This window comes from Camelus ferus, chromosome 4 (assembly GCF_009834535.1).
Source record: "Camelus ferus isolate YT-003-E chromosome 4, BCGSAC_Cfer_1.0, whole genome shotgun sequence".
NCBI classification, from domain to species: domain Eukaryota; kingdom Metazoa; phylum Chordata; class Mammalia; order Artiodactyla; family Camelidae; genus Camelus; species Camelus ferus.
In genome coordinates, this window is record NC_045699.1 from 71,997,871 (window position 1) to 72,019,475 (window position 21,605).

The 21,605-nt window shown below is 51.2% G+C and overlaps 1 protein-coding gene across 1 annotated transcript in view; it reads right to left on the reverse strand.

Annotated features, from left to right (window-relative positions):
- Positions 1 to 595: 595 nt before the first annotated feature.
- Positions 596 to 21,605, reverse strand: part of TSC1 (TSC complex subunit 1) — a 49,457-nt gene continuing 28,447 nt past the window's right edge. Inside the window, 16 exon segments of the mRNA XM_032478739.1 lie at positions 596 to 5,919; positions 5,921 to 6,026; positions 6,396 to 6,557; positions 6,645 to 6,832; positions 12,577 to 12,699; positions 13,425 to 13,535; positions 14,385 to 14,567; positions 15,396 to 15,562; positions 16,175 to 16,218; positions 17,282 to 17,840; positions 18,124 to 18,228; positions 18,661 to 18,730; positions 20,476 to 20,594; positions 20,884 to 20,995; positions 21,335 to 21,427; positions 21,429 to 21,451. Of these exon segments, the coding sequence (XP_032334630.1) occupies positions 5,500 to 5,919; positions 5,921 to 6,026; positions 6,396 to 6,557; positions 6,645 to 6,832; positions 12,577 to 12,699; positions 13,425 to 13,535; positions 14,385 to 14,567; positions 15,396 to 15,562; positions 16,175 to 16,218; positions 17,282 to 17,840; positions 18,124 to 18,228; positions 18,661 to 18,730; positions 20,476 to 20,594; positions 20,884 to 20,995; positions 21,335 to 21,427; positions 21,429 to 21,451 (2,585 nt within the window). The 3' untranslated portion in view covers positions 596 to 5,499.

The window sequence follows — 21,605 nt, forward strand, 5'->3', positions numbered from 1 at the left end:
GGGCTCCATCCAAAGGGCTGTGTTCAGGGGAGGGTATCGCCCAGGGGTAGAGCACATGCTTGGCATGCATGAGTCCTGGGCTCAACCCCCAGTACCTCCATTAAAAAAAAAATAAACCTAAGTCCCCCCCCCACCTCAAATACCCAAAACCAAAACCAACAATAAAAATAGAACTTAAAAAAAGAGGCGGGGGGGGAGGCTGTGTTAAACCCAAGGTGCCAGCCAACCCCTAGGAAGGCGAGCACACCCTGGACACAAGGGTGGGTGGCGGTGCAGACCCAGCAGGCTGCCTGGCTGTGTGTCTGCTGGTAGAGCCGCCTCCAGTCACCTCTTCCCACATCTCCAGGACACCTGAAGGGCATGAATTTGAGGCAGATCAGGGTAGGATCTGTGGCTGTTTGCCACATGATCTGCCAGAACAAAAGGGTCTTACAGAGACTGAAGCCAGATTCCCCTCGGCAGTACCTCCCTCCAGCCACCCGGGGTCACTAAGCAATCCCAGGCCCCGAGGCTTCGGCATCTTGGGACTAGTTCCTACTTTGCCCGCAAGCCCCTCAGAGGCCGACATGAACCACTTCATGTCAGTACAGCAGAGTAGTGCAAAACAATAAGTTTTTATTTGTTCACAGTTAAACACAAGCAACTGCCTTGACATTTTAGTACATTCTAAGGACAGCAAACCCTTTTGACTCCACTTCCCACTCACTCAGATTGTACCATTTTCTCCTGCAGTTCATGTTACAGCATCTGATGCGGATTGTTTGACATGCTGTTAAAGGTCAAGGCGGGAAGGTTTAAACCTTTTGACAACAGATGACTTTCTCATATTTAGCTAAAAGCAGTCAGCCAAAAAAATCTGGTTTTCAGTGATAGGACCCCTTTAAACTGAGAGTTAGCCACATGTGGTTGATCCATGATTGAGTTATAAACCTAGATAATGTCTTAGCAAAATCTGTTCCTCCATAACGTATTTCTGGTCCATAGAAGTCTGCTGAAAAGCGATCACTGATTCTTCCTAGTGCAAAATGCCTGGCTGCCTCTTTGATGAGCCAAAGTACCTGCTGCTGAGGGCAGTGCTGTTCCCTCCTGTCCCAACACTGTATCAAGGTGGGGAGAGGGGGGCTGATCTGGGGGGGGGGGGCCTCAAACTCTCAGGGGTCGCCTCTAAAAGATCTATTCCAATGGTTCGACTAGCCTACTTATCGCAGAGGGTGGACAATTTTGTGGCACCGTGATGGGGAGGAGAGAAAGCCCCTCCGCCTTCACTAACTCATTTCAAGGCCAGAAGCAGTCACGGGCACAGGCACATGGCACCCAGGCAGGTTCCCCTTGTGGTTGCGGCCACTGCTTCTCTCCGGTCGGCACGAACAGACTGCAGGACGGCGTGGGAAAGACGGAAACACTGCTCTCTCTGGGCACATCAGAGAGTCGTGGACGGGGCAACGAGCCACACGGGGACAAGGGTCGCAGCAGCAGCCCAGGGGCCAGGCCTGGACCTAAATTTGTTCTCTCACTTGTAAAGAAAAGCTTAATCGTGTGCAATCCCTCTGCAGCGGTCGGGGCAGGGGGCAGGGGGCAGGGGCACGTGTCACAGAACTCTGGATGTGAACGGATGCACAAGCATCTCCAGGCCAGATACATTCTCCCCTGTTCACTGCTTGTCAATGTCTAAAGCACAAACCTGGGAGAGTGAAACCGTGCAGGGTAAGACGTGCTGATCTGACAGCCTTCTCCCCTGGGTGAAACGTACACCCCCGGCTGGGCTCGGGCTTGTCCCGGGACCTCCGGGAGCATCGGCAGAAGGCTGGTGGCAGCCCACCCCGACTGCGGTTCTGGGCCGAGTCTTCACAGTGCCCAGGCCTCCTGAGATGCGGCCACACCCCCCACCGCCTCCGACTGCTTCTGGTTAGAAAAGCTGTGCGTCTTCGCGTAGCTCTTTCTTTTGTTTGTTCAGTCAGTTATTTCTTCCTGGATTCAAGCGGCATGTTCTAGTATTTGGTGAAAATTCACATTGGCTACCAAAGCACTTCCGTTACATTCTCTACACAGAAACATCCACCTTTTTAGTCTTAAGTGGGAGTCGGAAGCTTTGTGGTCTCCAAGGACCTCCCCCCCCCATCGTCACCGTCATTTTATTCATCCTCTTCTACAAAACTACTAGAGCTTTATCTTTCTCAACAAAAACCCAGAAACTACACGCGCTGTTGCACGTGAGGCCGGCCCAGGGCTGGGGCTTCGTTTCCTGCTGTCCTGGCTCTGCCCAGTGGAGGGCTGGCTTCTGGCCACGGGGCACGGTGGGCTGATTTTTCCAACTGTCAATGGCTTGTGGGACCTTTTCCTGGATTGTAACAGTTTACCTTTTAAGAAGAGTTCGGACTACTTCCCCCTAAACGCAGTACGTATATTCTGGCTCACAATGTAGGTTCTCTGTCAGAGAGCCTGTGAACCTTCAGCAGCTTACTCCCGAAGGCTAGGCAGCTCTCCCTCTGCTGACAGGCCTAGGGCGGCACGTCTACTGCCCGCCCCACCTGGTAAGGCTGGTCCCAGCGCTCATCTCCAGGGAAACCTCTTGACCGAAGAAACGATCTTCACCTCCCACCTTTGGATTTCAGTTAGTTTTCTTATTCATGACCAGGTATTTCTTCCACTTCCACAGTAACCACTTTCACAGAGCTGGGGCAGAACCTTGTCAAAAGCTTTTGAAAACTCCCTGAACGTTCTGTCTGCTGGAAGGCCTACAGCAGCATCAGGAACTCACGTGCCCCACGGAGACCGCGCTGCCACCTTCCACCCCTACCCTGCCCCCGATGGCACCGCAGTGCTCCCTTTTAGAACAAGGCTTCACGCTACCCAAGAAGCAGGCTCTGATCTTCTTAGGGCCTGTGCCGACCCCAGTTAGTGGCAGGTGGGGATCAGAACAGGTTATGGACGTCGGCCAAACAGCTCCAAGGCAGGCAAGCCTGCTCAGAGTGACCCTGGATGGAGGCCAACCCTGACGCTTGCGAACGCCGCCCTGCTTAGTCTCAGGGCAGGCTCTGCCGGGAACACCGTTCCAATGCCTTTGCCCTGCCTGTTCCCGGGCCTGAATTCTCTCTCAGAAGTTCCTCCATCACCATCACCTTTCCTTACTTAAAGACACTCACTGCAGCATAATCAAGTGAGCCAGTGACTCTTGGCAGGTTTATCGCTTTCAAAATCAAACCAAACCCTCTTACCGACTCAAGTCTTTTGCAACATAAAAGCCTAAATTTCCAGGTTGGGCAAGTTCAGCACGCCACCAGACCCCCATTCCCCAGCCGTGGCCTCCCAGAGCCCAGAGGAGGCTGAGTGCTGCTGCCTTGGCCACGGCCAGAGGCTGAGCAGACAGACGCCCAGGCTGGAGGAGTGGGCAAGGGCCTCGCAGAGACCCACCCGCAGAGCCTCCAGCCCGGGCCTCAGGCCACATGTCCGCGTTGCCTGCCTCTTCCTTACACTTTTACAAACTGCCCGTTTAAAAAAAAAGTTCTTTTCTTTCTTTACGTTGGCCTCCTTGCCTTTGCCAGTTAGTCAGGGTAAAGGCTTTGGTTTAAGTGCCTATGTCTTCGTTCTGCAGCACAGATCTTTTGGTCTTGGGGAGGGGTAAGCACTGAGAACCAGTTGTAATAGTTATCTTGTAACATTTCTTTTCTGAATTTGTTCACGTTTTCCCTTTCTAAATGAAACTGAACTAGGGAGCTAGAATGCATTTGATTTTAAGCTTTCCTTTGGAAAAAGCTGAATTAAATATACGGTGTCATTAACTCCACAGCGGACATCTGGCGGCCACGGCCGGCGCCGTGCTGGGCCGAGAGCAGACGGGCACACACCCTCCCTCCGGCTGCGCACCAGCCAGCCGCGCCCGGGAGCCCCGTGCCAGGGCGGCCCCCCGCCCGCACAGCCATGGCCACGGGGAGGCGCTTGTTACCCAGCTCCCGCTGGTCGGGACGCTAGAGTATTTATTGCCACACTTTTTAAAGAGACCTTTGCCCTCACGTGCTGGGAGCTCCCACAAGCGGTAACATTCGTACCATCACAGTTTGCCTTTGCCCTCCTCGTGGGTGAACACTTTTATACTTTTACTGAAAGAAGAGAAAGAGAAAAACCAAGTTCATTGGCTCTTTCCTGCCAGCCTCTCCCCGCCTCAGTCTGGGCTGGGACACAAGGCAACAATCCTTAGGCTCTAGCATTTATTTCCGGAGCATCTGTCAAGTTCAGATTCTGTGCCACCATCAGTGTCCTGACTGGTGTTGCCTCTCACGGGTGTGCGCGGGCAGCCCTTTGGCAGCGGTCACCAGGCCTCCGCTTTAACGCTCTCCCAGGACTAACGTGGGGGGGGGGGGGCAGCATCAAGCTCCCTGCAGAGTTGGCCCAAAAGTCAGGATTGCTGTGAAAAAGCTGTTACGTTCTCGGTGGCCTAGAACCTACCACAGTGAGGCAACTCTCACAGCCTGAGAAACAAGGGTCATAAACTTTGAAGAAACTCTTTGGACCTTCAGAGCCTTTCTGCTGCAGCATCACACAGAAGCTGACAGAAACAAGAGGCGTACGGGGTGCAAAGGGAGGCGAACAGACAGTGGCGCGTCAGCGCGGGGCTCAGCCGGCGCAGCCCTGCCTGGACCCAGGGGCCAGGTCCCCACCCACGGCGCTCCTCCTTCCGGGTAACTGCTCTAGTCGCCATCCTGCCCTGCTGCAGAGAGCAGGGCCGAGCACCCACACGCCAGCCTCTGCTCAGAACAGTGCCAGCTTTCGAGCAAACACCACAGAAATAAGAGGTAGTGGGGGGGGGGCAGGGTGTTCCCAAAGGGCAGTGTGGTCTCCACGGTGCCAGCTCTGGACTTTCTGAATGACGGGCATGTGTTCACATAGAAGTTTCTAGGCAGCTTATCAGAACCACCAAAAAAACAAGGGTGAAGAAACCATCACTTTTCTAGATCTGCTGCTTTAGGTGCTGAACCAAAGAGCAGGGAACAAGGCTCACGTAAGAGCTTTCCTGTGAAGAAGACGAGCTTTGCAGGCTGCCCCTCCCAGAAAGGGACAGAACCAGACTTACCTGCGATGCCACCAGTTACCTGGGCCAGCAGAGGGCCAACCCAGTTAGCTGAGCCTCAGGAAAGGAGAGAGTGGTGTGTTAGCCTCAAAGATTAAATTTGGCCTCATATTGCACAGGTTCAAAGGACCCATTTTGCAGGAAAAGGAAGAAAATAAAGCTAGTGAGGAACACACACTGGCCCTCGGGTTAGCACACGCTGCCGGGTAAATGAAAGACAGGGTCTGGGGGTGGCTGAGGGAAGGTTAAGAGGCATTTCAATGCCAGATCCAAAAACCGTTCTGCACTCAGTCAACTGTCAAAAGGACCTCCATCCCATTTCCACTGCGTGAGCTAGCCACTCGAACCCTGGAAACAGGAAAGCTCTGAAGCGTGCATTCACACTCCTGTTCTACGCCAGCAATATGCAGGGTAACACTGACTGACCATCGTCCTTAGCTGTGCTCATGGTGAGCCTCGTTGTAGTCCATGATACGGAGCTGTCCAACACTGTCCACGTTTGGGGGAGATGGGTGTGGGCCATCGAGGCTCAGGGGCGTCTTGGCTTCCATGCTGGAGTCTTTGCCCAATTCTGTCTTTAGGGTCTCAGAAAGGCTACTGATGGTCACGCCGTCCTCGTCACACTGGCTCTCGCTCTTATTACGAAATAACTCTCGCGCCTTCATGCCCAGGAAGCTTTTGGAGCTGGGAAGTGAGCCAACAGTTGCAGGGATGCTGGTAGAGGGCTCCCCGGCGGCAGTGTCCCACCGACTGCCGAACGGGCCCGCCCTCTGGTTCGGGGGCTTCTCCGGGGTGGAGAGCTCGCTGCCGCCGCCGCTGCTGCCGCCTCCGCCGCCTCGGCTCCCACTGCTGCCTGCGGGCGCCGCCGGGTCTGAGGGGCCTGGCCTCACCGTTACGGCCAGCTGCCTCTTCACTGTGCCCTGGTGCAGAATCCGAGCAGCCGTCATTGCAACAGTCAAGCCTGTAAGAAATCCAGGAGGGGAAAGGGAGTTGGTGGTTATGGCGTCCACGTCTGGGCATTATCCTGACGCACGCTCACCGACACCGAACTCCGCCAGCCGGCCCTCTGTTTTAGGATCGAGGACTCGAGCATGAGCACTCACGAAGAGAAAGGTGAGCCACGACTAGGGACCTCAGATGGCAATCTTAAATATGAACGCCTCCATGACTGTATCAAGTGATTCGGGACCGGGAAAAGGAACGTGGAGAGGTGGCTGGGCTCTCTGGGGAACGGAGCCGGTGCCACAGCTGCTTCTGACACCACGTGACACAACCCTGTTCTGTCAGGGGCGGTAATGATGAGGCCATGGAGGCCAACTCTGGCTCCTACCTTTCTTCTGCTGCTTCAGCTGCTTCTGTTTTTTCCTCTTCAAGTTTCTTCAGGAGGCCATCTTTCTCCAACCTGCCATATAAATCTAAGATCTCCAATTCAAACATCTGGGTGATCCTTTTCTGAGCCTCATACCTGCTCTCTGCGGCCTGCAGCTGTCCTCTGAAAGATACAGACCACACAGAATGTGGGAAGCTCCCTCAGTGATGCAGAACGCATCACAGCCGAGCCTTTCCCGATGAGAGTTACCTTGCCTGGAGCTTGACATCCTCTAAATATTTTTTCTGTTCCAAAAGAAGGTGGTCTTTCTTGGCCAGATGAGATTCCAGTTCCAATATCCGTTTCTGAGAGGTATCGAGCCTCTGACTCTGCTGGAGAACGTGGCTTCTATTTTTTTCTAGTTCTTTCCGATATGCAGCTTTCATCATTTCTACTTCCTAAAAAAGGGGAACTGGAGTGAGCACTTTTAGAAAAGGTATATGCCACATCCATTTCAAAAACTCAATGAAATAAGCACTGAAAAGGTGCTGTATCAGTATGCTCTTAGTGGAAACAGAAACTAGCCAGCTTTCTGGAAAGGGTGCTGGCAGTAAGTATTAACTGACACCCTTGCCTGAAATCTATCCCTTAGGAAATCATTTAAAACATCAGTAGATATTTTGGCGCAAAAATAATCACCATAGTATATTTAGAAGAGCAAAAAACAAAAAATACTGTTAAGTCCAATGTCAAAAAACCAGCTAAGTAAATTAAAGTCTCTCTTACACTTAATAAGTTTTTAAAAATTGTATGTACCAGCAAAAATATAAAAAAGCAGACTACAAAGCCACGGGAACAGTCTGATCGGCTGTGTAAACATACGCGTTCTGAAAACCCCAAGGAAAACACGCCAGTACTCAGCGGCGACTTCCGCGTGGGGGCGCCGTTGGCCATCTTCCCCTTTCCTACTCTTCTCCCTCCTCTAACAACAGCCCAGATAAATCTAGAGACGCAGCAAGGAGTAGGTTTGCTCCCACAAAGCAGCACCTGCAGACCAGGTACCCCGACGAGGCCTGCCAGTCCTGCAGGACGACGGCCTGCCGCTGACGGAGGAAGCAGCTCAGAACCCAGAGCGAGCAGACACTAGCGCTCAGGGAAGGGGGAGGGGGTACTCTCCTAACAAGCATGTGCTGCAGGTGTGTTGCGTGCTTTTTTATTTGGGAAAACATATGCAACGTAAACTTCACAATATGTTTTTTCTTTTTAAGATAATAAACCGTAAGGAGCATGGAAATGAGAGTCCACGAAGGCACCCCTGCCTCGAAGACGACCAGCGAGCCCAACGCTTCCTTGGGCAGAAGAGGACAGGTCTAAGCTCAGAACTGAGACCAGACAATGTGGCTGCCAGCTACGCCTGATGGCTCCAGACTACAGCATAGACTAGGTGAACAAACTGGACCTTTGTTGTAAATGATAGTCATCCAGGGAGAATCAAAGTATCTGCGCACTTTCACTACCCCTCACAGCCACTGTGAGAGGTGCTACGCCCAACAACTTCCAGCCCTCCCCGCCCTCCCCGCCTAATGTGGACGCCACTCCTCCTCCCCAGCCTGGCTGGACAAGAGCACGCCCAGCTCCAGGGCCGGAGGCAGATCCCGACAGGTTCAAGGCAACGGCTGGGCTCGGGGCGGCACACGACATACTCCTGGCCAGTAACAAGGGCGGCAGGTCTGGTAGAGTTCCCGGGAAAGGTTTCCTTGATGAGGGAGACCTGCAGGAAGCGATGCTCTCCTCTTCCACAGGGCAACACGACACCCAGCGGTGACAGCTTTAACTGTGGCACATGCTTTGCAACCAGGAGCCCGGGCAGCCCAAAGACAAGGTCGACACAACAGGTGGGGCCATGCGGAGGAGTGGAAAGAACCGGGCTCCTTGGTGCTGTCCATGAACTGCTGATTTGGCCAGCCTGGAACCCACCTGCCTCAGGACATCTTGTCGAGTGAAATAATGAAACTCTTTACGGTGAAGCCAGTGAAGTCTTTTTTTGTTGCCGCTTACAAGTGGAGGCCTTCTAACTGTTGCAGTCAGTATCACTGTGCGCATTTTATGAACTATGGAACCAGGCCCGAGAGGGCAGGTGGCTTGTCAGAGGTCCCAGGGGGACAAGTGCTCAGGCCGGCCCGTCCATGCCTCTCTCGGGAGGTATGTGCAGTGCACGTAAGCAGGCTTTCTCAGAGGTTCTAGAGTCCCTGAGGCCTGTTTTCCCTTCTTTCTTTTTCTGAAGCCATTAAACTTCCGAAGTTAGTGAGAGCTGATTTCTAGAGAAAGCCCCACATTTACACGCTTCTAAAGAGAGCCGGAACCCCAGAGGTGAGAGAAGCTGGGAAATAACAAGTAACTATGATGGAAATTACATCCCTCTGGTTCTAAGACTGACTCCTACATTTGGCCAAGAGAAAAAAAGCTTTACAAAGCACAAGCTCAAGAAATCCTAAAAAGAAAGCCTGTGAGTGATGGAAAAGTTAGTGACAGGAAGCATCTAAGCAGCTACTCTTAAAACTCCATTCCCACCTCATTCACTGTTACCCGAGGCTATTCATAAACTGACATAAAACTTCTGCCTCCACACCACTGGTGAGGCACTAATTAATGTAAGACCATCCCCCTGCCAGCCTTGTTGCCAGGACTGAACCACCATCTCCTGAAGTTACATTAACGCTTCGAAGAAAAAAAAACATGTACAGGAGAGAAGCAAGATGGCGGAGTAGAAGGATGCTTATAGCTCACCCTCTCCCATAAATACACCAAAACTCACATCTATGGACCCACTCAGCCAACCAGAGCACCTGCCGAACTCCAACAGAACATCGCCCTCTTCAAAAGACAAAGACGCCAAAACTCTGGTAGGAGAAAAGGGAAAAAGAAAGAAGAAAAAGCAAAACAGTGCGGGACTGGTCCTGCAGGGAGGGAGCGGCAAAGGAGGACTGGCACTTGTTCACTGGGTCTCCCCGTCTCCAACGGAGAGGCCAGCGGGACAGAGCGAGAGCCTCTGAGGCTCAGATCTGCCCCAAGCACCCCTTGACCGACAGAACTGAGTTAAACGGGCACAAAGGGTCCCCACGACACCCAGCCCAAGACACGAGCTGGCAGCTGGGGCTGGGACAGGCCACCCGAGCCAGGCGGAGGACAGGGTTGGCTGCACTGAGGCAGCCCCAGGGGATGACAGGGGCTGCACGCCATGGCTGGGAGGGGATACGGAGCAGAACAACCTCGGTCCCCCATAAACTGCGAAAAAAGCAGAGCAATACGGCTGGTGTGCCCTGAGGGGAGGGGCGCTGTAGCCTCTGTCTCCTCAGACCCGCGGCGCCATCACCGGCGCTTCTCCCGAGAAGAGAGGCAGGGCACAGCCACAGCCGCCATCTCCTCCTGTGTGCAGCGCCCGGGCAGGGGCGGGGCCGAGACCTGAATCCGCACCCAGGGGCTCCGCAACCTCCTGGGCAGGACTGAGACTTGTTTACAGCCCAAGGCAGATAGGATCTTTCTGCCCTGGCACCTCAGAGAACTCGTGCCGCCAAGACAAACAAGGAGCTGGGATTTGGCATGGAGCAGGGGTGGGGCGGTTCCGGGGTCGTCCCCGAGCCCGCCTTCGGAGCGCCGACCCGAGGTGGAGTGGCCAGCTGTACAGAGCAGTGGAGCGACCGGGGCCAGGAGAGGGTGGGTGGCCACCCGCCTTCCTGGCAGGAACATAGCACCTGACCACGGTGCTGGGAGGGGGCGCAATCCACCCACCTGCCTCGCCCGAGCGCAGCACCTGACTGCGGCATCCAGAGGGGGAGTGACCCGCCAGCCCACTGGGTAAGAGCTCAGCACCTGACCCAGTGTTGGGAGGAGGTGCGATCTGCTAGCCGACAGCCACTGGGAGCAGCACAGACAAGGGTGCCAACAAAGGGCCTCTGGAAACAGCAAGCTGAGTTCGTGAAACAGAGCGAAGACACAAAGACCTCTCCATGAAATCATTAAGAGCACTCCATCTCCAGGAGAACTAGATAACTGATACTCCTTAAGCCACAGTGCCAGAGAGATATGAGCAATATGAAGAAGCAGAGGAACCACTCCCAATTAAAAGATCAAGAGAAATCCCCTGAAAGCACAATCAAGGAAATAGACATTGATGGCCTACTAGATCAAGATTTCAAAAAAGGAGTGATCAAAGTACTGAAGGAACTAAAAGAAATAGTGTTTAGAGATATAAAATGTGTCAAAACTGAAATAGAAGCTATAAAGAAGAACCAAGTAGAATTAGTAAACTCATTTGCTGAGATGAGATCTGACCTAAAGGCTGTGCAAAGCAGGCTAGATAATGCAGAGAAACGAATAAGTGACCTATTAGACAGGACAACAGAAAGCACCCAATCAGAACAGCTGAGAGAAAAACAAATAAAAACCAATGAAAACAATATAAGGGACCTATGGGATAATATGAAGCGTGCCAATCTACGCATAATGGGGGTTCCAGAAGGGGAAGAAAGAACAAAGGGGATTGAAAAGGTATTTGAAGAAATCATGACTGAAAACTTCCCAAACCTAAAGAAGGAATCAGATACCCAAGTACGGGAGGCTCAGAGAGTCCCAAACAGGAAGAACCCAAACAGACCCACACCAAGACATATCCTAATCAAGATGGCCAGAGTCAAGGATAAAGAAATGATCCTAAAGGCAGCAAGAGAAAAACAAAGAGTGAGTTAAAAGGGAACCCCCATAAGGCTCTCAGCTGATTTCTCTACACAAACACTACAGGCCAGAAGGGAGTGGCAAGATATATTCAAAGTCCTGAATGAAAAAAAGATGCAGCCTAGGATACTTTATAAAGCAAGGCTACCCTTTAGAAGGAGAGATAAAGAACTTCACAGACAAGCAAAAACTAAAAAGAGTTTAGCAACACTAAACCCATGCTAAAAGAAAAACTGTCAGGTCTACTCTAAATAGAAAAGCAGCAGGATGCTACAAAAATGAGAAACTCATAACTGGAAAGGAGATAACTGCCATGAATTACAAAAAGAATAAACACAAAATTGTAAAAGAAGACATCTAAATCATTAAGAGTGGGAGAGGGAAGCAAGGAAAGCCACTGTGGAAAACAGTATGGAGATTCCTCAAAAGACTAGGAATAGACTTACCATATGACCCAGGAATCCTGCTCCTGGGCATATATCCAGAAGGAACCCTACTTCAAAATGACACCTGCACCCCAATGTTCACAGCAGCACTATTTACAATAGCCAAGACATGGAAACAGCCCAAATGTCCATCGACAGATGACTGAATAAAGAAGCTGTGGTATATTTATAAGATGGAATACCATTCAGCAACAAAAACCAACAACATAACGCCATTTGCAGCAACATGGATGCTCCTGGAGAAGGTCATTCTAAGTGAAGGAAGCCAGAAAGAGAGAGAAAAATACCATATGAGATCGCTCATATGTGGAATCTAAAACAAACAAACATAAATACAAAACAGAAACAGACTCATAGACACAGAATACAAGCTTGGGGTTGCCAGGGGGGTGGGGGGTGGGAAGGGACAGACTGGGATTTTAAAATGCAGAGCAGATAAACAAGATTGTACTGCATAGCACAGGGAAATAAATGCAGGATCTTGTGGTAGCTCATAGCGAAAAAAAATGTGACAATGAATACGTCTATGTTCATGTATAACTGAAAAATTGTGCTCTACACTGGAATTTGACACAACACTGTAAAATGACTATAACTCAATAAAAAAATGTTAAAAAAAAAAAAAAAAGCATGTCCAGCAGTATATACCCACAGCCCTGAGAGCTGTATGTTAGACTGAATTGGCTCCCCATCCTTTCCTGTTGTCTGTCCGTCTGTCTGTCTTTAAGGGGGGCTTGGGTAAGAGATGGAGAACACTTCCATCACCCACTCTGCACCCAGTACTATCAGATGCTTTCACACGTGCCTGATTTAATTCCGAAGCAGCCCGCCCAGGGAAACAAGCTCACGTGGCAGCTGTGCAGTGCCTGTGCTGCCAGACCAAGGAGAGGTGGGAACAGACACTAAGCTGCCACGCCATCTTTCAGGACACAACTCACAAAGCCATTCTCTTTGGTGTGCCACAGACATACTGCCTAGGTCCTAGGAGCATCCCAGGTGGGGTGTGGCTCCCCGAGCCCACATACCTTTGTGGTGTCCGAATGCTTGTTCTGCAGCTGTTCCAAATACAGCTCGTTGACCTCCCCAAGAACCAGCAGCTGCCTGTTCAAGAACTCCATCTGCTGCTGGACCGACTCACTATTTGAGAGCTGACCAAGACACACAAATGAGCAAGGTCAAAGGGCTGACAGCACAAAGCTAGAAAGCCCTGGACATTAAACGGGGAGCCAGCAAGGAGCACGCTATTTCAGGGGGAGGGCAGTATGAACAACTCCCCTGGTTTCAAAGGCCACACCACAATGGCTGCTGGGGAGGAAGGCAACCAAGGGCAACAAAAGTGGACAGAAATGCACTTTAAAACTGTCCCTAAGCCAAGGGGAGGGAGTGCAAATGCTCCACGTCAAAACCGGCCAGTGAGCCTGGAGAAGACGGGTATGTATACAACCACCGCCGCCGGGATGCCAGGTCCAGGGACGAAGCCCCACGGAAAACCTCTGGGTCTCGAGAAGTGATTTATAAAGAGTGCAATCGATCCCAAAGACGGGAACAACACAGCTCAAACGAACTCTTCACAGTTATGTAAACAACGTATTAAAAAAGAGTTCCCAGGACACACCCAGGGCAGGGCTCGGGCTGGACAGCCGCCTGCTGCGGGGCCATCTGTGCATCACACGGTGTTTAGGAGCACCCTCGCCCCACCCGCTCCACGTCAGTGCATCAAAAATGTCAACCAAAAATGTCTCCAGATATTGCCGAACGTCCCCTGGGGAAGGAGAGCAGCATCAGTCCCCGCTGGGAGCCCCTGACACAGACACCCAGGTAACACACGTGCCCACCCGGAGGAGGGCGCAGGCCCAGCCCGCCCGCCTCTTACCTTCTGCGAAACCTGGCTGAGCAGCAGCTCGGTGTGGCACACCTTACTGTTGGCCTTCTTCAGCTCCACGCGCAGCTCCGCAATCATGTTCCTGCAGTCCACCAGCTTTGTCTACACAAAGAGACATGCTGTCACATGACAGGGCGCCATCAGGCCAGGCCACGAGTGCATGTGGCCACCGGCCCACAGGGAAAGGGGAAAGCCGCACCCTCAGCTGCTCTGTCCTCGGGCCACCAGGCTTAAAACTAACTTCTTAGTTTTAAAAAGTAAGTTATACTTTATTTCTGAGTTCCTGACTAACAAAAACCAAAACCAAAAAACCCCTTAGATATGCAGCTCCCAAACTGTGCGCCAAAGAGCCCCAGGGCTACACAGCAACTCACAGGGGTGCTGCGGGGCTGTTATTAAATTTTGAGGGAAACACAGCGACACCTGTTGGTGATCGTGTGAACTACTAGCTGGAGGAAGCTGTTTCGGTATCAGGTGTCCCATGTCCCTGTGGAATACAGATTATCTTCCCAAAGCTGGGCCTGAGGTGGTTGCTGTGATAAACATCACCACGAGAAAACCAGTGTGAAACAGGAAATGGGCGCATCAATGTCTCATCTGATTCCAAGGCCTGAGACGCTCTGCAGTGCCCAACAGGTACACAGAAAGCACTGGAAAGTAATTTTGGACATTTAAAAATGAAATTGAAAATTGAGAAGATGTACCTGTATTATTTTCAAACAGCACTAAGTTGTTAGGATGTAAATTCTAAATTGTTTGGATCTACTAAGTAAGAACGGCGAGGTGTTTCTTTTGGCTGTGAAATGCTAAGAGAACTATGAACCAAGAAAGCTGGGGACCCTCTGCCCTAAATAAAATGCACCTGCCGTGAAGTCTACCTGCCATGATTTCAGACAGAGGGCGCCCGCACGCCCTCTCCTGGCTGACTGTGCTGAGTGCTGCCGCTCGTACCTGCAGCTCCTGGCTCTGGTTGTAGAATTCTTCTCGGTCATGCTGAAGCTGTCTGATCTGGCTGTGGAGCTGGGTGACCACGGTGTCTCGCTGCTCCTGAAGCTGACTGTACCTGGCTTGTTCTTTCTGCAGACTAACCTTCCAGATTTGGATGTCTTTCTCTTGTAACTTCAACTGGTCTTTCTAGCAGAGACCAAAGATGCCATCACTTAGCTGCCTTCCAGCATGGGCAGTGACACTCAAGTTCAACGCATGCTGCAGGCACTTCACCCACAGTCACAAGCTACTCTGAAGCCATGACACAGGCCCAGAGTCTGACAGCTCACAGCTGTCTAGCTTGGCTTTTGGTCAAGGGTTTCCAAATTCCACATTAGCAAATGGATCAGAAGTTGCTTATAGAACTTTTCTCAGGGATCAATCTGCACTCGATACTTTCAAAAGTCCTAACCACCAGCACCGAAGTAAGGGCGTGGTACTGACCCAGGTCACTGAAGGCCTGCCCAGCGCCGGCACTGAGCAAGTGCTTGCCAACGTGATTTCTTTTCACCACCGCAGTTAAACACAGATGCTGCTCTTATTACTCCCACTTTACAGAACGGGTAGCAGAGGCTCCCAGGGGCTAAACTGCTTTCCTAAGGTAGTGAGCGGTAGAGCCCAGGTCAATCTCCTGGTCTGCCTGGCTTCACTGCCTTACAAGGTTTTGCCATAAAACTGCTTCGGGAGAGCTGGTTTCACATTTGGAGAAACAAAAGTATCTTTTGACTCTGTCATCATCTTAGCCAATTACAGGCCAACAAACACACAACAAGATCACTTGTCCCCACAGCTTCCAAGAGCTGCAGGGAAGTCAGAGATCTGGCCATTCACGCGTTACCCCCAGAGACTGAGGGACCTGCCCCGAGTGCGCAGAGCCAGATCGAGGGCTCTGACCTCGACTCAGCTGCCGCTCCTCCCCACCCAGCACACTGACCCAAATCCAGGGAACCAAGAGCCCCGGCGCAGGGCGCTCACCATGGCGGCGTTGCGCTCCTCCAGGGCCGCCGCCCGGATCACCTTGCGGAGCAGCCGCCGGTTCCGGAGCGCGTGCTGCTGCCTCTTAAAACGCTCATACAGTAACTGGTTGTGCAGTAAAAGCAACTGGTTACGGAGGGTGCGGATCTCATCTGAGGGAGGAGAGCCTGATTTTAAAGCAGAGGGAGGGTGGCAGAGAGGCCTTTTACATATCTTTCAAGCAAGCCCCTGCCCACGGTTTGTTAGCTTCAAAAAACAATTCTTCAAGAAACAAGACCCTCACTGTGCAAACGACCGCTGGGCTCCCAGACACAGTCACTCACTGGGCAAGTGGGGACGGGGCAGTGTTTACCACCTATCTTCCTTTTAAAGGAACACAAAGGGGTACAATGCAGGAGGACGCTTTCAGAGCTTGGTTTACTTCCCCCACAAACCTGGAAACACATACATACACACACTGAAGACACCTTTCCTTGCTTCACTGGTATGCTGCCCCCCACGAGCTCTCCCAGCACCACTGGCCTCACGTGGATCTTTTCTAGGGAAGCCTGCAGTGAGGTGCGCACTTCTGGCAAGCCGGCTCTCAAGCACGTGGTACTTGCCACTTTTCAGAAATAGGCAATGCTGACTTTGCAATACGTGAGATACTACTTAGTCAAGCAGATAACCTGCCTGGAGCAGCAGCGGAAGGGAGGTATTTCCTAGAGGGAACCTCCTTCAAGGGCAACAAGCAAACAAGACCCTCGGGGCCAGATTCAGAGCCGAAGCAGCAACTTTACCTCCAAAGTGGGTCCAGTCCACAGACTTGCTGGGTAAAGACAACCTAGGAAGGAAGGTTTTGAGTAACAAAGTTACCGATCTTACCTAGAAAAACCTATGTGGACTTCTAACGTCAGATCACTTCCTTGTAGTCAAAAGCGCGAAGGCACGAGAAAGTCTCAAACTTGAAGCCCACCCAGGTTAGAGGAGGAGCCTTACAGCAGACGGATGCGGCGGACGCCCCCACTAAGCACACCCACGTCTCCGTGGGGGGGGGGGCCCTAACTCGAGCCCACCCGCAGCCTGCGTCCCTGGTCAGCGCTCCCGGGAACGGAGGGACCAAACACAGAGCTGTCCTCAGCCCTCTCTGTGGGAATACATGGGGAGCAGCTCCCTGCTGAGAAGCTACTGTCACCCAAGGTTAAGGAAAAAGCAGGCAATTTACCTGAGTTTATTACACTAAACTTCATTCAAAAAGAGATCTGAAACATTACATACAGAATCTGCCAAACTCCCCCTCAGGGGATTCCACAGAAGAAAAATTAAAACTAACATTCCCTAACATCCTGTTCGGAGACGGTGTCACTGTGGGTTAGCGATGCCCTTACCCCTCCCCAAGATCACCTTTGAAAAGGGTAATAAAGGACGGGCTGAAAACAGGGTCTCAGACGGGCCCTCAACCCACGCGTGCAAGAGGAGAGCCAGGGCAGGCCGCCCTGAGCGCGCACTGAAGCGCTGAGGGCTTTATCCTGCATCGGCTGAGCTGTTCCCAAGACAGAGCAGCAACAGGTCTGTCCCTAGAGGAGACACTGTGACCGATCTTCCTGTGTTATCTGAATACCACAGTCTCACCCTTAGGTGTTCGGAGGGCAAATGCGAACACACTGGCGCTTCCCCAGAGCACAGGGCACAGAGCAGCTGACAGGTGAAACACTCATTCAAATGGTGGTCTAAGAAGTTACCCGCCCTTAACGTGCACATGCAGAGCATACACACATCCTGCATATGAAAAGGCGACAGGCTGGAGAGGCTTCTGACAACACGGAGAACCAGGGGCCTCTGGTGAGCGTGTGAAGGGGTGTTCCCGTACTTCACAGTAACGGGACCCCCGGGGCGCAGCGGCCTACCTGCTCAGCTCCTTGCTGTGCGCGTCCGCCCCCTGCTGTATCAGTCTGTCCAGCACCTCCACCGGGGAGGCAGAGGGCGTGTAGTCTTCCTCTGCGTTTCCTTTCGCTTTCTTTAGTAGTTCCTCGGTCTTCTTGCTGACAAAATGATGGGCAGTCTTTGGCAAAGCCACCTCAAAAAGATGATCGTACGGGGGAGGCTGCCCACTTCCAAACCCCACTCCCCTCTGAGGTGGAATTTTACAAGGGCTGGGAGTGAGGATGCTGGTCTCCAGAGAAGGCTGGCGCTCCCGGCTCCCGGCAGGGCTCTCAGAGGCGCCTCCACAGGGCAGGTCTATGGGAGTAAAGGCTTGCTTTGGTGTGTCAGGCCCAGGCTTGTCCAGGGAGGAGTTTAAAGGCTCGGGGTTCACACTGGCGCTCTGAGCACCAGAGGCGGCCGAATGGGTTTTCCGAGGACAGCCCGGGAGACTGTCCCGGTAGAAGGGAGAGTCAAAGCCTCCTCGAGGGACCAGGGGCTCAGCGTCGGCCGTGGTGATCTCAGACAGTTCTTCAGATATTGCCGCTGAGGAGGGAGGGAGAAAGAGACACCAGAGTAAGCAGGTCACCTCGGTAAGGCCAGGCAGTGCAGGGCCACATCTGCCACGTGCTACCCGGAGGGACAGATAAAAAGTAGCATGCCTTTATCTGGCACAGGACCCAGAAGAACACTCCCATCTTCCTCCCACAGAAGAAGAAACACCAAGCAAGCCTGTGCAGGTTGACACCAAATCCCAGTGTCAGGGCAGAATGAGGGCGCTACCAACTCGCAGCAGTCTCATACAAGCCCAGGATCCCACCCGCGTTACCTTCTTCTTTATCCTTCTCAATGCTATCTTCTTCAGAGGCCAGGTCACCTAAAAACCCTGGGAGATCACTGAGAGTGACCGAACCTTTGCTCCCAGATAGTTCTTCTAAAAAGACACAAAGACAGCTCAAGTCAAAGAAACACACTGGTAACCCTCGTTGCTGTGAAACCGCTCTCATGTAACAGGGTGGGTCCCTACTGCCCCTTCCTGCCGCACAGAGAAGGCTGGAAATGGCTCCCTCCCGGAGCAACCACAGAGCGCTAAACAGCACAGCAATCTAACTGAAGGTACCCAGAAAATCACCCCACAGAAAATAAAATTCTCCATTCTTAACATCTCAGAGAGCAGAGGAAACCACAGCACACAACACAGGTACTTAAAAGCTTTTTCTGATGCTATTATTAGGTTGGTTTCTAGACTTAATTACATGTTTCATTATCTCTGGGCTTCAGGGTTTTGCGGTGTTCCAGAGTTTCCTTGTTTCCACATATAACCCATCAAATTCAAGCAAGTTGTACCGTTACCCGGGGATTTTACCTAATCCTCTGTCGTTCGGAAGATGGTGTTGTCTATGCAGACAGGGCCTTGCAGAATCTGCTCTCTCTTCCTGAAACAACACAGGCACCATTTACATCACAAGGAAGAAAACCGTGTACATGTTCTCTAATGTAAGAGAAATATCCTAAACACCTAAAATCTTGGCATATTACAAAGGAGTTTAAAGCTTAGCCAAGTGGTTCTCAAACTATTTTGTCTCAGGATGCCTTTACTTTCTATTTTTATTTTTTTAATTTTTGTTCGGGGGAGGTAATTAGGTTTATTTATTATTATTATTTTTAATGGAGGTACTGGGGATTGAACCCAGGACCCTGTGCACGCCAGGCAGGCGCTCTACCACTGAGCTGCACCCTCCGCCAGCAGGATGCCTTTATGTTCTTAAAAACAATTGAGAATCCCAAGAACTTTTGTTTATATGGTTATATCTATTGATAGTTACTATGTTAGAAATTAACAAATAATTTTTAGAATATTTATTCACTTAAAAATAAAAAGCCCAATACGTGTAAACATAAATAACATATTTTTATGAAAAATAACTATATTTCCCAAAACAAGGATAAAATGAATTTAGTGAGAAGAGTGGAGCTGTTGTACATTTTAGCAATCTCTTTAATATCTGGCTTCATGGCAGAAAGCTGGATTCTCGTGTCTGCCCGCGCTCTACTGTGTTACTCTGCCTAAGGTATACAAAGAAGACTCTAGGTTCCGTGGATAAGTAGCGATCAAAAGTAAGCAGACTTTTTAAATAACTGCGAATAACCATCTGCGCTATGGCACCATGACTCGACAAGGGGCCCTTCTTCAAGGCCAGAGTCTGAAACCGCACAGCAGCTACTCTTTACTCTGCGCTAGGCCCCTGGCCTTCCCTGCACCCTGAATGCCTCTGTCACAGCGCACATCGGGCACGCAGAGCCCTGGTGCGCCAAGTTACACAGGTCTTCCAGGTGTTGAAGTGTCTCGTTACATAATATCAAAACCTCAAATGATTAAGCAAGCTTCACAAGGCTTTTCCACCTCATCAAAAAAGACCTGGGGAAGCTATCAAGCTCTCGGTGGCAGATACCAGTTTTTTAATATTCCAATTTCACCTTTTATCACTGGCAACAAATACTGTCAGCTGTTTATCCTGAAGCGACAGACTCAGTTTGTCATTTAAGATGCTAACTGCCTGCCAAACACTCTAGTCTGAACAACCAGCTTGTCAGTCAGTTGTTCTTTGCTCCATGAAAAAAGCAACTGGTCCAGCTCTCAACTCAAATGACGGCACAAGCGCCTGAGGCGACCACCACACAATGGTGCACAGTACAAGTACTTTACGTGCAGTTCCTGCTTTATCATAAACAGTGTTAAAGTGCGCGTTCCTTCTATAGAATACTCTTAAGTTGCTTTTTTCTGGCTGTTGTTTTCCTTTCTTCCGTTAAACTGGAGGGAAGAAACTCGCAACGTGGGAGAGCCTGATCTGGACTAGGGGCCGGCTGCTTTACCCACCGCTGCATCTGTGCCACAAGCACAAAGGCCAACACAGTGAAGAGGGCAAACAACCCCTCAGCATTACTACGGAAGCAGTTCTGGCCCAGCACATCCCCTTAAAGGGTCTTGGGACCCCAGGGGTCCAGCCAGCAGGTCACACTCTGAGAGCTACTGGTTAGTCTATTTTCAATTGTTCTGATTCAAACCCATTACATTTTAGGTCAAAATTCTGGCATATCTGGCATAATGAGCTTCCCAAAGTGGGGCTGCAAGCAAGTCACTGTGCCTGGGCAGGGGGGCAGCAGACCAGCCTGGGCATACCTTCTTGGGGGCAGTGGCTGTGGCCTGCGACAGTGAAATGTGCACGTAGTCATCGGGATGGCAGAGTGGGGCTGGAGGAGGGGAGGTTGCAGGGGTTCCCAGAGGAGTTCCTTTTCCACCTGCCCAGAGACAAGAGCAGAACATACACACTTAATCTATTAGAAACTGCCATTTTTTCAGTCTATTACTGCAAAGAAAGCTGCCAGAGTTAACTTTCTGAGGATCCAGATCAGTCTTTCTTTTTTTTTTAGGTTCACTTTATATGTTCTGAAAGCTCCAGAGGTTTGTATTGTGTTAAACATAGGCTTACTACTGCAAGTGGCTCTCAAACTCACCATGCGATCTAAGAGACAGCTCCTTATCACAAAAGGGAGGCCCAAACCAATGCCAAATCTAAGACATACATACCAGCTGTACCAAAGACTTTACTGTAAGGGTGTGACAACTCAGGCGGGACATTTCCAGGAGAAGTTGGAGGAGTGGTCATCCCACAAACCACAGATGGGCTCCAGAGCGCAGCCTAGGAAGTTAACAAGGCGTGTCAGCAGTGAGGAATGAGCACCAATGCCTCCCAAGGTTCATGTCCAGGGCCAATGACCATCTTAAATTTAGCCTTTTTGGCTAGAAAAACGCATTTTATTAAAAGATTTATCAAAAGACACGTTGCATTTTGTAAGACTAAACTAAGAGAAACCCAAGTGGCAGCAGGAACTTTCTTTGCAAGTATCATGCGTTCTTAAAATTAACTCCTGGAATGAGCAGCGTGAGGTCTTCCCAACCATATACTAAATCCTGACCCAAACAGTCAGCGGCCGCAGCAGGCAGAGGGAAAAAGCAGGCCCGCTATCTGACAGCATACCTGTGGCGGCTCAGTTAGCAGCCGTGTGGATGGGGAACTCAGAGTCCGAGGCAGCTGCCCTGGCGTGTTCGACGACGGCAGCCGGGAAGCAGGGGTAAGGGGTGGAAGCAGCAGGCCCTGCGACGGAAGGGGAAGAACTCGCGGGTCAGCGTGTGGCTCTAGATGATTCAGATAAAAATGACGGTCCTCTAGACTGTGTGATAGTATTTTCTCCTCTATATTTAGAAAGTCTGAGGGGACTCCTAATGCCCTTGGGGAAAAGGTTCTTACA